The 12,500-nt window shown below is 37.6% G+C and overlaps 1 protein-coding gene across 3 annotated transcripts in view; it reads right to left on the bottom strand.

The window, feature by feature from the left end:
* Positions 1–9,867, bottom strand: part of LOC137997537 (uncharacterized) — a 46,116-nt gene extending 36,249 nt beyond the window's left edge. For 2 of the 3 annotated variants that reach the window (XM_068843592.1, XM_068843590.1), the window contains exons 1-3: positions 9,754–9,867; positions 8,582–8,663; positions 5,825–5,902 (exon numbers count right to left, since the gene is read on the bottom strand). In XM_068843592.1, the coding sequence (XP_068699693.1) occupies positions 5,825–5,902; positions 8,582–8,644 (141 nt within the window). In that variant the 5' untranslated portion in view covers positions 8,645–8,663; positions 9,754–9,867. Of the gene's footprint in view, positions 1–5,824; positions 5,903–8,581; positions 8,664–9,232; positions 9,373–9,753 lie in introns of those variants that run through there. The other variant, XM_068843591.1, reaches the window with a different exon arrangement.
* Positions 9,868–12,500: the final 2,633 nt, after the last annotated feature.

A 12,500-nucleotide genomic window follows, 5' to 3' on the forward strand; every position in this document is an offset into this window, starting at 1 on the left:
CTCGAAAATCAAATCTACATTATTTCCATCTCAGTAATCTCTTCATTGTCTCCTCCAACAAAGAGTAAACTACAATATCTACAAGCTCTTGAGACATCAAATTCCCCTTCTGTCCCAACCAAGGCCTTGTGGAGGAGGAAGAGGAAATGAAAGGAAAGGAACTTTATTTAAGCGTCTAGTCTCCCAATTTTGCAGATTCTTCACATTGCAGAAACAACACCGGCCAACAAGTCTATCATAGTCAGATCTTCCAGGGGCACCCAACGTGAATTTTCGGAAAATATCTGTTCGGAAGACGATTTGAGATCTAGAATTTTCGGAACATTAATTTTGTTCTAAAATGTCTTGCTTGCCTGCCTGTCCTAGGTTTTTCGAACATCTGAAAAATGGAATAATTGCCCATTTTTACGGATTTTTATCCTAAAAAGTTCACCTAGGATTTTCGGGAGCCTTTTTTCTGGCTGAAATTTCGAAAAGGTAAGTTTTGATCCCTATAATTTTCGTATCACTACACTTTCAGCTAGGAAATCCGAACAGAGAAAAATTTTTTAGGGGATAAAAATATGCCCATATCTATCGTTTAAATACCAAAATACGTTTAACAATGCTATGTTTAAGTGGGTTTGAACAATATTCTCGTTGGGTGCCCCTGATCTTCAGACACGGCTGTGTTTATTCTCCTTCTTTACAACGTATTCAGCATTGCAAATAGTGTTCTCTTTGGCACGGGTGTTGGTAACAAGGGATGGCTGATTGATTTGAAGGCAGTAGCCTGCGATCTCGGTGAGGGGAAGTGTCGAGCGCTTCTTGGCTTTCATAGCTTCACTGGTTGTGACACCACTAATGCCTTTGTCCAGAAAGGCAAACTAAAGCCACTTAAACTCCTTCAGAAACAAGTATCCGGAGGCAAGTATCCGGATCTATCCTCTGAAGAAATACTGAAACGTCTTGAGAGCTTCACTTGCCTAATGTATAGTGGTAGACTTTCTAATATCAATTTGATGAGGTGTGCAAAATTTCAGTATAGGCATGGAGACCAGCTGCTATCCAGCTACAGTGGAGTGGATATGAGCCTGCTTCCACCGTGTTGTGATGCTCTCGTTATGCACATGTCATCATCTCGGTTCTTGTTTTGCACGGAACTTATCTGTTTTGCAAATTATGCCACTATTTTGGAGTTAGTGAAGTGTTAACATTAAACTTGAATGTATTCAATCGGTTGATTCTTAACATTAGCCTACATTTTTTGTCGATGATAACGATTACTATATTCCCGAATTGGACGATGTTTTGCATGTGACTATGATCGAGAACAGTATTGATGCTCGACTGCTTTCGAACATGTAGAGAATGGCTTCCGAGACCTTCTGAGGTCTCACTAACGAGAGATATATCTGTATGTAAATGTATGTCAATTGTGACATTCTGAGTAAATATACACACACTATTTTGAAGGTCACGTGTCTTTTCTGGGCATTTTAGATGTAATTTTCAAAAACGACAAACAGGTTACCCTGTGATTTTTGCCGCAGATTAAAGAATGTGGCCGTACGGCCAAATGCCTCCACTTGAGAAGTGCGAAAAACCTGATTTGAAACACCCTAAGACTATGCTTCAAACGATAATGTCCCCAAAAGTCTCCGAGGAGGGGAGGGGGGGGGGGGGGGGGTTTTGTCTTTTGGCCCATGGACTAAAGGGAGGGACCATAAAAGTCAACAAGGGGAGATTAAAGATTTCGGGCTCACTTTGATATCTCCTAATGTACACTTGATTGACAGTCTTGATCAACAGTCTATTGTAAGAAACAACTTTGTATGTTTACAAATTAGCATGTGCTGACATGTGGAGTCCACGCATTGATATCGTTATTTCACTTTGCACATGTCTGTGTTAAACGATGAAGACAAGTAAAAGAAATCAACGTTTTTTATTGTCTACCCATGGCCAGACAATCTCCTTAGCTAATGCTACACTTAGACTAGTCTCCCCCAGGGAAGTAAACTACCTGTAGTGTAATAGCCCTCTCTTCTCCTTTCTTTCCCTGCCCTCTGTTCCCACTTTCAACACATATAAATACGTGTATATTGGTCCTCTTCCAGTTAATTGCCCACTGAAAACACAATCAATCATTTTCAAACGTGTGTACACAGGAGCCTAGAGAGTTACTTTTGTGACTGGGGCCAATCAGATTTAGTAAGACAAGCAAGGTTTTCTTTCCACTTGGAACATCACAAATCATACAAAACGTTACCAGCATGGTAATAATAAAAAAATTAATAATAATAATAATAATAATAATAATAATAATAATAATAATAATAATAATAATAATAATAATAATAATAATAATAATAATGATAATTTAAAAATTTATAGCACGCAAATATCTATAAGAATATAATCAACAATTTTTCGGATGAGAGTGTGAGTGTAAAATACATGTGCACTGTGTGTATTTCTCTTTTCACTTACATCTAGAACAGTCTTTCATTGACTCAAAATTTCTGACTGGCATTTTATTTCATACAAAAAAAGTTTTTCCATAAAATGCACATGTCTGTGTTAAACGATGAAGACAAGTAAAAGAAATCAACGTTTTTTATTGTCTACCCATGGCCAGACAATCTCCTTAGCTAATGCTACACTTAGACTAGTCTCCCCCAGGGAAGTAAACTACCTGTAGTGTAATAGCCCTCTCTTCTCCTTTCTTTCCCTGCCCTCTGTTCCCACTTTCAACACATATAAATACGTGTATATTGGTCCTCTTCCAGTTAATTGCCCACTGAAAACACAATCAATCATTTTCAAACGTGTGTACACAGGAGCCTAGAGAGTTACTTTTGTGACTGGGGCCAATCAGATTTAGTAAGACAAGCAAGGTTTTCTTTCCACTTGGAACATCACAAATCATACAAAACGTTACCAGCATGGTAATAATAAAAAAATTAATAATAATAATAATAATAATAATAATAATAATAATAATAATAATAATAATAATAATAATAATAATAATAATGATAATTTAAAAATTTATAGCACGCAAATATCTATAAGAATATAATCAACAATTTTTCGGATGAGAGTGTGAGTGTAAAATACATGTGCACTGTGTGTATTTCTCTTTTCACTTACATCTAGAACAGTCTTTCATTGACTCGAAATTTCTGACTGGCATTTTATTTCATACAAAAAAAGTTTTTCCATAAAAAAAAAATGATTGGCAACAGCTCACAAAATGGCTGTTGTGTGTATCTAGTTCATCCACAAGCTTTTACTATAGTTGCAGCTAACTGGGACTACTCCGACCTACAGCTGGCAAACCCTGGAAACATAGGCATGAATGTTCACATGGGAGGGGTGGGAGGCATCAATTTGATAAAATTAGTACATGTAGAAAAAGGTAGGGAAGGCATATGGTCTAGGTCCAAGTGCAAATATTTGTTATTGAAACAAAAACTGCTCAACAAACACCAAAACCCTAGGAGGCAAATTGATCTTGAATGCAAGATTGCTAAATGGAACAATAATTGACAAGTTCACTCACTCAAACAGGGTAAGAGTGGCTTTGGAGATGTATAACATTGAAATGTGCATTCTTATCTCTCTTCATATTCTAACACATAGTCATATGTTTAGTTTTAGCACTATTGTGTGTGTGTGTGTGTATCATTTGTTTTTGTTTTTTTTTTTGTTTTTTTGGGGGGGGGGAGAGGGGGGGATTGTCAGCATGCACTTTTTAGTTCTAATTTGTATTTTTGTTTTTGTAAGTGCTGTAATTCCCAACACTGAAATGTTGCAAAAAAATAATAAAATACAATGAAAAAAATTCTTCTTGAACGCACATCATCCACAAACACAAAGGGAAAAGCAACATGTGTATAGGTACAATGTATGTAATTGCAAAATTAATTCTTCCAATGGATGGACAATAAACCATTGCTCATGGTCTAATAATATATGAAATTTTACATATTTTAACAGCAACCAATTAGCTAAAAAAATTATTATGAGCAATTATAATAATAAACTTTATTTAAGTGTCAAGTAGTCTGTATTAACTGTAGTGCTGAGGCACTGTGAGTAATGTAGTAAACTGGGGACAGTGTACAGAAATAAAAAAAAAATGCATCAACTCATATCAAATCGTAGATGTTTTTGAGGAGAGGGAACAACCAGAACTAGAACCGAGAGAAGAACCTCTCAGAGCAAAGTAGAGAACCAACAAAGAGAGCACCGGATTCTGATGCAGGAGGTTGTGGGTTCAATCAGGGTCTTATGTGTTGAGATGCACATGGCATTCAAGCTGGGTATCCTATAGTCCCAAGTGTGTGCCTGTGGCTTTTTGGGTACACGTTACCCTGACAGAAACTGATCACTTAATTGACTACCAGAAGTGCACAAAACTATGATTGACATTTTCAAATAATTCATTTACCGGTAAGTGAAATAAGGCTCAGTTTCAGTTCAGTTAATAGCAAGGTTTTTGAAAGGATGTTAGTCAGCCGCTAACAAGTTTCAGCTGTTTAAGTTAACCAGTTTCTGAACATTAATCAATTTGTTCAGTTTCAAGAGTTTGTTGTTTACAGAAACATGTCACAAAAAAAGGAAACGAAAGGAACTTTAATTTAAGTCTAGTGATTCTAGAGAGGGCTAGGGGCACTAATTGGAGACACTAGTCTATAGACTGAAATAATTTAGCAATTAATGCAAATCAAGTCAAATGTTGGTTTTTGAGGAGAGGGGAAAACTGGAGTACTCACTCACAGAGAAAAACCTCTCAGTGCTGAGCAGAGAACTAACAAACTCAACTCACATATGACGCTGAGCCTGGGAATTGAACCCAGGCCACATAGGTGGGAGGCAAGTGCTCTTACCACTGACTACGCCATCCCAGAAATCGAATAGTTGCTGTTGTATTGTATCATCATTGTAAACTTTGAAGTCGTTGATACTCCAACTCACCGTTGGGGAAGTCTGGGTTTAAATTTGAGCATTTTCAATCTCCACTGCGCACATGTTTGTGATATTGTCTCTCACGTGCAATTTTTTTGTGAAAGCCACAGATAAATTATTCAAAACACAGGAAAACGCTCAGGTGCGGCAAATTAATTTTTGTTAACTTCACACTACTATTCAGACATTGACATAATTTAGAAAACTGAAAGGTAAGTTGGTTGCTGCTTATTCATTTTCTGTTTTGTTTTGCGGTTGTTTTTTCTTCACTAACAGGCATTACCAAGCCTTTCATTTTACCGAAAACTGGTCGCCCAGTATTTAACTTTCTGGTTGTCTGGGACACCCAGAAGACCATTAATTTCAAGCACTGAATTTTCTACAGAGTAGCTCTACATTCATCATGTTAAAGTGTAAGTAACAAATAATATTCCATAATTTATACAAATTGTAGATAAATATTATCTATAAAAGTAATATTCAAGTATCTATTTTTTTAAATCTATAAATTAAAGTAATAAAGTAAGTACCAGTAATTTATCTGTGGAAAGTCCTCTGTGTCTAAACTAATTTGGATTCAGCCTTAGCTCATAAGAATCAAAAACCTTTCCTCACAAACGTTTTAACATTACATGTTAAAACATTTGCGAGGACAGCTTTACTGTACTTCAATTTAGAGAAAGACAGTACACATAGCTGACTTCTCTAAGTGAAGAAGCTGACACTTTTTATTGGCTGTCGGTACTTATAGAAACTACTCAGAATCACTCAACAAATGAACTGTTGAATGGTTAATAATTAATGATCAGTTTTCCTATTAGACATAACTGAAGGTCAGGACACAAAAAAGTTAAAAATGAATACTTACATTGTCCCTGATATTTGTGGCTTTGTCTGTGTAAAACAACATCCAAACTCCTCTGATAACAACCCAATATTGTATCCACTGGCATTAAAATAATAATAACATTAAGTTAACACTGGCCAATTACACTGTAAAGCAGAGACATTTTGGGTAGACACAAAGATTCTGTTTGGTTTTGTTCTTCAAGCTGTGTACTCAAGAAGTTTAAATTACACAGTTGGAAATTCATTTTCAACTATTAATCTAATAATTTAATATATTTTTATAACTTCTCTGCATTGTATTTTATACATTTTGTGCTTTGAGTCCTTCAAGAATAATAATTAGGTAAAGGTAAAGGTACATGTTATTTAACGTGGGAAGTTCCTTTACTCTCTAGAGAGTACTCTCCCAGGAAGTTGACGGTGCGCTCATTTTACCCCCCTCTTTCCATCTGTGCTCCATTTTAAGGGTATTTAAAGCTACCTAGGCGACACTGAAAGGAAAGAAGTTGAAACAAGGATGCGAGATCCGGTGATCGAACTTGGGACCTTATGCACCAAGGCCGCGCACTAACCGACTGTGCCACCCTTGCTTCTGGGTGATTGAACTTTGAAAAATCATTATGTTTAATACAATGCATGATAATATTACACAAATGTAAGACATTATGATTTTGATGATGTACTTTGAAGTTATTAAATAGAAATTTAGGAGAAAATTTAAATCGAAATTACAGGGCTACTGCCATAGTTTAAGCCATGAAAAAATCATCCAACCTACATGTATGGCCTCAGGCCATACTCATAGCCTTGGGCAAAGTTTTTCGAGATGTGGACCCACTCACGAATGATGATAAAGGAAAGAGAAAATGGCCCAGCTAGACATATTTACTTGCAGTCTTGTGGACCAAATTACAAAATTCATGCGCAGCACAATGAAATCAAGTGGGAACCATAGATAAGGTACCTCTGGCAGCCACTATAATATTTATGGTTTGTGATTGGTGATTTAGCTGAGAGATGAAAACCCTCAAGATCAACTGAAACTCAGATCACATAATTATGATTGATGATTGCAAAGGTGGGGGGTTCTTTTCCAAAGTATCACAAAAAGTACCAGGATGTACGACTTCCCTAAAGAAAAACACAGGCTTCCATTTGTCACCAAACTGCAGTCCTGAACACAGGTTCTTTCAAACCTAAGATTCAAATTCACTTTCAACTTACAATTATGACACATGTATTTAGTTGGTTGCTCTACACAAGTTTCATTGAAAACCCCAGTTAATCTAAAGAAAAAATGAGTGGCTTATAGAGGACTATAAAAATTTCTGCTTATAGTAAGAAAGAAATAACATAACATTATTTTCATGCAAATGTAACTGTGAACATTATTTTTAATGCAGCTGTTTTTTTTGACAAAGAATGAAAGGTTCCTATAAATAGAAATGTCATTTCTTAAGTTTGGAAAACAGAAGGTTATTGGTCAGTACTTTTAAACATTAACTCTTCAATGAACTGCAATACAGGTAATTCCAAAGTTTATGTTGTTTTAGGCCAAATTCAGACTTATTTGAATATCTGTTAAAATTAATTCTTAACTGGGATAACAGGTGTGGGTGCGAAAGAGTTTCGCAGCCCCAGCGCTTACATCTTAAATAACAAAATCTTTTTGAACCAAAAATTTGAAAACTACACAAATGACCCTTTCTTTCTTAAAATATGGCCCTTGGTTATATTAACACTTTTTTTTAATACGACAGAGCATCAAGTTGTTGAAAGATACTCTGCCTAAACTTATAAGAAGTTATGTCACTCAAATTGCTAGAAAAGCAGTGAAAAAGAGAAAATAAATTTCAAAGAAAACTGTGCATTTCATGTTAAATTTGGTTTATGTGTTAGAAATTTAGGGAGCAATTGCAGAATAGCCCGCATCTCTAGCTACACGGTGCAGCCGCCAAGAGCATCTACGTGGCTACTACAGTTCTCATTTATTCATAATTCACTCAAATTGTCTGGAAGGTGCCTACGCGTCTACCCAGCTACTCTGTGGTAATTAATTCATAATTCACTCAAATTCTCTGGAAGGTGGCTACGCGCGTCTATGCGGCTACTCCATTGCAATTTATTCATAATTCACACAAGTTCTCTGGAAGGTGGCTACGCATCTATAGATGCTGGCTTCTCAAGCTGTAATTTAGTCATAATTCATTCAAGTTCTCTGGAAGGTGGCATCTATGGCTACTAAGTTGTAATTTATTCATAATTATCTTAATTAAGTTCTCTGGAAGGTGGCTATGCGTCTACGCAGCTACTCCATCGCAATTTATTCATAATTCAGCAACGTTACTTGAACCGTAAAAACTGTTGATGAGCACTACAACTGAAAACTAACTAAGCCTAGGCCTAATAACTGTAGATAAGAGAAAAATAGGTCGAGACGGAGTTCATTATATCAATATTCAGGCATGGCTACGAGACTTTGTGGTCAAATTTCACGGCTCAGTTCTGTTTTCTTTGTCTCACAAGTCTCAAGAGAGATTCTAAACAAAACAATATTCAAATTTAACCATAAAAGCTCATAGCCATGAGTGAATATTGATATATCCAACGCATTTCTGCGTAGCCATTTGTAAGAGCTACGCAGAATAGCTAGTGTTGCGGGGAATAAATTATGGAAGTGGATTTAAGGGAAGTCATTTTTTGGGCAGTAGAACTCAAATCATGAAATATTTGCTTATGGAAATGACAAGCTTTATGAGACTCAATAAATTCCCACCTTACTCCGGCCTTCCTTTCTTAGAATGTAATCTTCGAAATATTTTGTTCCATCATTTGCCATTGCTGTTTTCAGCTCTGATCTGTCGCAAAATAAATAAACCAAGATATATAACTCAAAATAAATAATTTAAGTAAATGATCCAAAAGAAGCAGAATAGGTTAAACAAACTTATTAACGAACGCCGTCAGCGGTTTTTTGAAGTTGCCGTTAAAAGCTATAATTCGCGACGGATACTTTTCTCGAATCCAGGCTAAAAATCACCCACAGCTGTTTGGTTGATAGTTCTTTGATCACAAGCAGCTGACAAGAGCTAAAAATCGTCAACAAAGGTCCAGAGATTACTAAATAATATAAATTTCCTTGAAATGCACCTCCAGCTTTTTGTTCAAAATGTCATCACTCAAATGTGCTGATAAATTCATTCATCGACGCTCTTTCATTTGTAACTATTAAATTTTAGACTCTTCCTGATCGAGCTGGAGCGTCCATCAATGCTTCCTCCATGCTTCGTGCACAATTAGCTGCTGTTGCATTTCTTATCGCTGTTGTGTTTAATTCTTTATACACGGACCATCAAGGTGCAAGAATTATACTAGCGTGTATAAACATTCATCTGTGTTCAAGAAATCAAAGGAAAGGAAGGTTCACCTTCGGTGTTGTTACGTTTGATAAACGGCACAGCTGTTTAATCAGAAACCAGCCTTCACCCCACCGACCAGGGCTTGAATAAATGGCAATATTTCCCATTTCATATCATCGTCAGTGGTCAGTGGTCAGAAGCGGTTATGTGGTCTCATAGATCAGTAGTCCATTAGTAGTTATTCAGAGAGGTATTTCTTTCACCTAATGGGTTTTTGCGGTTGAATGAAGTGATCGGGAATGGAGCTGTAACGTGCTGTGTTCAGCTAAATGCGTATATTCTTTAATATAAGCTTATATACGTACCAAAAATTGTCCAGCCCTTTTTATTTCTCATTTATACAATGCTGGTTAACGAATTAAACGGAAAAGCGCGGATTCAACCCCTTTTGCGCGCAACATGCATCCGAAATTAACAACAAGCTTGAGCAAAAACGAATAAAAAAGGACTTTGAATGCTTAGAATTCAATATTGCTTTTAGCTCAACTGTGAAAGAAAAAATCTCTCCTTTCTTGGATATCCAACTCACCTCTTATAAAGAACTATTTTTCATTCCGTTTCGTCCTTGTCGCAGCCCAAAAATCGTACATTTGCGCCATTTTGTATCCCAGCAACAAATGCGTGACTTCCTGAAAGGAGTGACGTGACATTCCGAAAATTCGTTAAAACAACAGGGACTTCACACAAAACAACAATATTCATTAGCTGAAAGAGGAAAAATAATAGTGAGGCACGCGAGTTACGCATTTAAGCACATATTCCATTCTTACGGCACGCTGCACAACGACGACGACAACGTGAAATCATCAATTTTGAGGTTTTGACGACAACGTGAGAGTACAAATGTGAACCTTTCATTCTCTATTTTTTACTCTGAAACCGCTTGTACCAATCTAATAGGATACTTCGCCCACATTCTACGACGTGAACGACATGGACTAATCGTGAAAAACTTACGCATGATCGCGATAGTGCAAAGTTTTATTTCTTAAACTCCCTAATTTTTCCATGAGCGCGCTTGGATATCTATGGATGTGTTATTGACCAAGTTTGTTCGGTCAAGATGGCTGTATATTGGCACGCAAATAAAAAAAGAACGAGGCCAATATCCAGCCACCTTGACAAGCTTGGTCAATAAATGATTTATTATATGGCATAAAACACCCAAAAATGACCTTTGATCCTGCGGGACAAAGCGAGAAATCCCGAGCGGGCAGTTTAGCTCCATCTTGCCCGCTCGGGTAGCCAATCATAGCGCGGGATTTGGTTCATCTTGCCCGCTCACGGAGATAGTCATGTGATAAGAGATGTACTCAAATCCAACAAGACGCCTGATGGCGCTTTCGTGGGATGCTACTGTTCGTGTCAATGTGAAGGTTGGTTGGAAATGTCACAGATCTCTGAAACCGACTGACAGTCACAAGGGACGTGTAAAAGCGCTAAGGAAGGTTAAGTGTGATGAGTATCGAACATTTTCCTTGCGACTTCAAGCGTTTTCATGAATCATGATCAATCTTATTTGTCAAGTACAATGTAAAGCTATGATCCTCGCAGTTATGGACACAATTTTAGCAATTGCGTAGAGAAGCCTGAAAAATTCAGGACTTCAACGGGCTTCTCTACTCAATCGCTAGAATTGCGTCCACAACTGCGAGGATCATATATGATGACTTCATATATCGTTCAGTCTTATTTTTATGTGCTGACATTCAATAACAGCAAATTTAGTTACATTTATTTACGGTAGGAATTGGAAATGAAGGCGAGAGGTGTAATATTCAACTATATATAGAATACGGGGCCATTTTTTAAGCCGTAATTCCGTAGTGGCTTGGCGGCTCCACAGCAAACTTTTAAAAGAGTGCATAGGCCTGATGACTGAAACGAGCGCTTAATCAGTAAACAAGTACCATATTCTTCACACGATCTCATAAAAAGTTTAGTTAATCGAGCCGTAAAATGAAAGCTATAATTTTAAAAGAGTGCTTAAGCTTAATCACTGAAATGAGTGCTCAGGCTTAATCAGTGAACGAGTGCTATATTCTTCACCCGATCTCGTTAAAAATGTAGTTAACCGAACCGTAAATTGAAAGCTAAAACTTTAAAGAGGGCTTAGGGCTAACTACTAAAATGAGCGTTAAGGCCGCTGGGTAACGTTATCTTCAATTTGACTCGTGACGAGCCCTAGATTCGCATACAGTCCAAAGTGGCCCGTGTTCGATACCCAGACTCCAATGTGGGTTGAGTTTGCTGGTTCTCTACTGTGCACTGAGAGGTTTTGTACGGTACTCCGGTTTCCCGTCTCCTAAAAAACCAACATTTTACTTGGTTTGCGTTCATTGTTAATTTCACTTTACAGTTTCCCCAATAAGTGCTACAGCGCTAGAACGACCAGACACTTAAATAAAGTTACTTTTCCTTTCCTTTTCTTTTTTCTTTTTTTTTTTTTTTTTGCTTTCCTTTCTAGACTGGCGAGCTACCGAGCCACTCTATCAATCTAACATGACCCGTAACTGACGAGCCATCGAGCTTCATACACTCACCCTTCTTGACTGGCGAGCCGCCGAGCCACCCTATATGGATCAATGTAAGGCTATTCACCCCCCCCCCTTTTTTTTTTTTTTTCGTTTACCGTCGAATGCGTTTCCTGATATTGGGTAGGTCGGTCGGATTGAACAAAAAAAAACCTAAAAAAAATAATAAGCATTGTCGGAATTGGAGACCTGGTACCCCAGCATCATAGCTGTGGAGCCAGGAAAACAACAAGACGTGAACCCAAAATCAATATGGCGGAAAAGTTGGTGAATGTTGTTGCAAAATTAAGACAGCGTGGGAAAAAGGATCAACCACCGAAACTCCTATGCGACATAAAAATGGCTTAAAACCGTCGCTACCTATTTTTTATTTTTATTATTATTATTTTTTTGGAAAATGCCAAAAATTTGGGTCGGTCGGACGACGCTTAACGGCGAAAAAAAAGGGGATGGCCTAACATGACTAGTAAGTGGCGAGCCGTCGAGCCGCATACACTCATTCTTCTTGACTGGCGAGCCGCCGAGCCACTGTATCTGACATGACTCGTAAGTGACGAGCCATCCAGCAGCAAATATACAATCGATCCTTTTAGTCTTGACTGGAGAGCCGCCGAGCAGCTCTATCTAACAAGTAACCGTAAGTTTCCCTGTATTCTATAGTTACCGCGCCGGTGGCTAAGATGGTTGAGCACCGGGCTGTCACGCGGGAGGTCGTGAGTTCAACTCCGGCCGGACCAACATT

The sequence above is a fragment of the Montipora foliosa genome, chromosome 3 (assembly GCF_036669935.1).
Source record: "Montipora foliosa isolate CH-2021 chromosome 3, ASM3666993v2, whole genome shotgun sequence".
NCBI classification, from domain to species: Eukaryota; Metazoa; Cnidaria; class Anthozoa; order Scleractinia; family Acroporidae; genus Montipora; species Montipora foliosa.